Genomic DNA, 4,051 nt, shown 5'->3' on the forward strand with positions numbered 1-4,051 from the left:
AGGGAAAGAAGACCACTACATATATATAGTAATATTCTTGTTACTTGTACAATTTAATACTATTTGTCTTATTCAGGTAAATAGTAACTGCTTAATATATTAGGTTCAGTTATTTTTTCCTTTCATTCTAGAAGTATTCTAAGGAAAAACTGTTTTACTATCCTGGGCTATGGAGAGAAAGCAAGGCTACCTTTGAAATAGGATTACTTTTTGGATTGGGTAGAAAAACTGGTTCTTTTTCTATCATATCTTAGCTAATAGCTTTTGTGAAAAGACGTGTACTTTTATTTATAGGACTGATTTCTTTCAGTTACATTTCAAAAATGAGTAATATTTTTTTCTATGTAGGTGATTTTGTCACTGAGTTTTTTAAAATTTGCCGTCGAAAGGAGTCAACTGATGAGATTCTTGGACGATCCACATTTGAGGAAGAAGGAAGAGGTGGCACCTTTCTCTTTTTTTAAGTTATTTTCAAATGTTCCAGTAACTTTTCATCTATTTTTCCAGTTTGAGTTATGTTGGGGAAGCAAGTTTTGATGAACTAGGCAGCTACCATTTTCTCCAGGCTATATATACCCTGAGCTTAAAACATTGTGTGATTAATAAGTTCTTTCCACCAAAAATGTAAGATATTTTGAAAAGAGGTTTATTTTTGAAGTTCCCTGGGCAGAAATTATGTTACACCTTTGTCAATCATGCATCCATATAAAGCTGAACATGTGTATTAGTAAAAAATCACTAATGAAAAGAGTGACTAAAATATTCTCTACAGTCATCAGTTTATTCATCACTTTAACCTGCCAAGGTTGGTGATGTAATATGTATTCATTTCTATTCTTTTTATAGAAGTTGCTGATATAACTCATGCTTTGTCAAAGTTGACAGAGCCTGCGCCGGTTCCAATTCATAAATTATCAGTTTCAAATATGGTACACACTGCAAAGAAGAAAATACGAAAACAGAGAGGTGTAGAAGAATCACCACTGAATAATGATGTCCTCAATACAATTCTCTTGGTAAACTAAATGTAATGTTTTTATATGTCTATATGCACACTCATTTATTCATTATCTATTCAGTCCCATCTATGTGGCAGGCACTGGATTGGGAATATAAAATGAGTAAAACATCGTCTCCACAATGAGTTCCCACTAGTGTAATGGGAAGAAGGAAAGTAAATAGTAGTTACAGTACCATGTTACATGTGAGAATTCTGGCAAAGGGGCTGTGAGAACACAGCAGAGGGTGCATCTGTCTCTGTCTGAGCAGTGGGGATCAGGGAAAGCTTCATAAAGAGGGACAGAAGGTTTAGAAGCAGAGGAATAGCAGAAGCCTGAGAGAGCATGTTGGACAGTTTGGTGCATGGCAGGGTACTTCCCAGAGGGTGGCCAGGGACGAGGAGAGTAGGAGGTAACCTGCCATGTTGAAGCACTGGGCTTCATCTTAACAGTTTAATGCCATTTTAAGCAGAAGGTTGACATGATCAGAATGGTATTCTTGAAAACTTTCTTTCACAACAGTCCAGAGAAAACTTCATACCGAGTACTAGAAGGGGCTAGGGTGTCCCCTAGGTATAGGGTGGTGGAACAGGCCTGGCCTAGGAGCCATACACAGGGTTTAATCCTGACTTATGGTATGACTTTGAACAAGCCATTTAACTTCAGTTTCTTCAACTGAAATGAGTCTAATGAAAACCTGTGAGATTGTTGTGCGTACTAAAGGACCTTCTGTTACACTGGCATAAAATAGGCCTTTGCTAGATGATAGCTACTCTTACTATAATTGTAGTTATAATCGTACTTCTGGCAATTTGTGCACTAAGACGTTCTTGGGAAAAACCTTCAAGAGTAGTGCAATGAAAAGAATATAGGACTTGAAAACTTGATGTTAGTCTTATCCCTGCTGTTTACCTGAGCAAGACTTTTAGCCACATTTTTAGTTTGTATATTTGTAAGATGTGGGCACTGATACGTAGCTCACGTAGTGGTAGGAGAATAGGATACTGTTTGTAAATGTGCTTAGTAGTGGAGGTTGGCACTTGGTAGTTCCTCTCATTTAAAAAAGTCTGTTTAGGGCTTCCCTGGTGGCACAGTGGTTGAGAGTCCGCCTGCCGATGCAGGGGACACGGGTTCGTGCCCTGGTTTGGGAGGATCCCACATGCCGCGGAGCGGCTGGGCCCGTGAGCCATGGCTGCTGAGCCTGCGCGTCCGGAGCCTGTGCTCCGCAATGGGAGAGGCCATACAGTGAGAGGCCCGCGTACCGCAAAAAAATAAATTAATTAATTAAAATAAAATAAAATTAAAAAAAAAGCTATTAAAAAAGTCTGTTTAGCATGTTCTGTAATATGTGGCAAAGTATGCGTAGTAAAAGGAATTACAAATCAGCAGTACCACAAAGCACTTGGGAGGAATAGTGTTAAAAGGATTGAAAGTAAATTTCTGTAGAGAAGGCCCCTTCTTGAGAATGTATCCTTAGAGATTTTATTCCAATTATATAGCTTTTTACCACTTCTCCACACCCTCTCTCACACACAGACACAGACACACAGACACACACACACACTCCCTCACACATGTTAACAGAAATCACTTGGAAAGGATACACTGGGCATTACAGGTTTAGTCTGCTTCCCACTTTCTGTGGGTATCTCGTAAGATAAAATTACGGGTCTTTAATATCATACTTGTAGCATTTCATATATAAAAACCCATGGATGATTCTTCTCTATAGAGCCTCATGAATGTTTGGGTGTTTTAAAATTTTCTTTTATAATTTTGTCTTTTTAATAATAACATTAAAAAAAATTTAATGACATTGGATGAGCCTGAAATCATAGTGAAGAGATTCTGGTTTTGCATTCTGTAAACTAAACAATTCACAGAAGCAGGTGGTTACACATTCAAGAAAAATCTGATTTTAAAATTGACTAGTCACTGAAACAGTGTATTTTTGAAGAAAAATAGAAAATGTTTGAGATATTGTAGAACTAAATGGGCAGTACAGTAAGAGCATTCTCATCATTTTAAAAACAAAACCATTCAAAAGTCAGTGTTTATATGAGTTACAAAAGTCAACAAAATGAGAAATTTCGTTGAAGATGTGATTATTTTCTTTCTTCCTCCCTCCTAAGTTCTTATTCCCTGATGCTGCTTCTGAGAAACCGTTAGATGGGACTTCTTCAATAGACAACAGTAATCCTCCATTAGAGAGTGAAGAATATGTAAGTTAATTAATATTAAAATATTTTATTTTTTATTAATAAATTCTAAAAAATATTTGTTTTATTTATTAATTTTTGGCTGCATTGGGTCTTAGTTGCTGCGTGCAGCCTTTCTCTAGTTGTGGCCAGCGGGGACTACTTTTCATTGCAGTGTGCGGGCTTCTCATTGGGATGGCTTGTCTTGTTACAGAGCACAGGCTCTAGGTGTGTGGGCTTCAGTAGTTGTGGCACGTGGGCTCAGTAGTTGTGGCTCACGGTCTCTAGAGCACAGGCCCAGTAGCTGTGGCTCATGGGCTTAGTTGCTCTGCAGCACATGGGATCTTCCCAGATTAGGGCTTGAACCTCTGTCCCCTGTATTGGCAGGCAGATTCTTAACCACTGCACCACCAGGGGAGCCGTAACTATTTTAAATGCATTGAATTTCTAGGGGTTTTACTATATTTCTAGCAACAGTCATGAAATCTAGTTCACAACAGTGACTACTGTAAACAGTTTTATAGCTCTACATCTGTCATTTAAGCTTTCTTTTCTCAATTTATCAAAGACTTGGATGAGGAAAACGTGAAAATTTTCTAGCACTCGCTATAAAGCTTTCTCTGTTTTGAAATAAGGATCTTTTTATTTTAAAAATCACCTTAGGGGGCTTCCCTGGTGGCGCAGTGCTTGAGAGTCCGCCTGCCGTTGCAGGAGACGCGGGTTCGTGCCCCGTTTCGGGAGGATCCCGCATGCCGCGGAGCGGCTGGGCCCGTGAGCCGTGGCCGCTGGGCCTGCGCGTCCGGAGCCTGTGCTCCGCAAATGGGAGAGGCCACAACAGTGAGAGGCCCGCATAAC

At 39.3% G+C, this 4,051-nt stretch overlaps 1 protein-coding gene across 1 annotated transcript in view; it reads left to right on the forward strand.

Moving 5' to 3' along the window:
- The window catches only part of RAB3GAP1 (RAB3 GTPase activating protein catalytic subunit 1), a 127,786-nt gene that overhangs the window by 85,830 nt on the left and 37,905 nt on the right, over nucleotides 1–4,051 (forward strand). The window contains exons 15-17 of the mRNA XM_007464007.1: nucleotides 349–441; nucleotides 847–1,016; nucleotides 3,131–3,220. Of these exons, the coding sequence (XP_007464069.1) occupies nucleotides 349–441; nucleotides 847–1,016; nucleotides 3,131–3,220 (353 nt within the window). The remainder of the gene's footprint in view (nucleotides 1–348; nucleotides 442–846; nucleotides 1,017–3,130; nucleotides 3,221–4,051) is intronic.

This window comes from Lipotes vexillifer, unplaced genomic scaffold (genome assembly GCF_000442215.2).
Source record: "Lipotes vexillifer unplaced genomic scaffold, Lipotes_vexillifer_v1.1 scaffold233, whole genome shotgun sequence".
Taxonomy (NCBI): domain Eukaryota; kingdom Metazoa; phylum Chordata; class Mammalia; order Artiodactyla; family Lipotidae; genus Lipotes; species Lipotes vexillifer.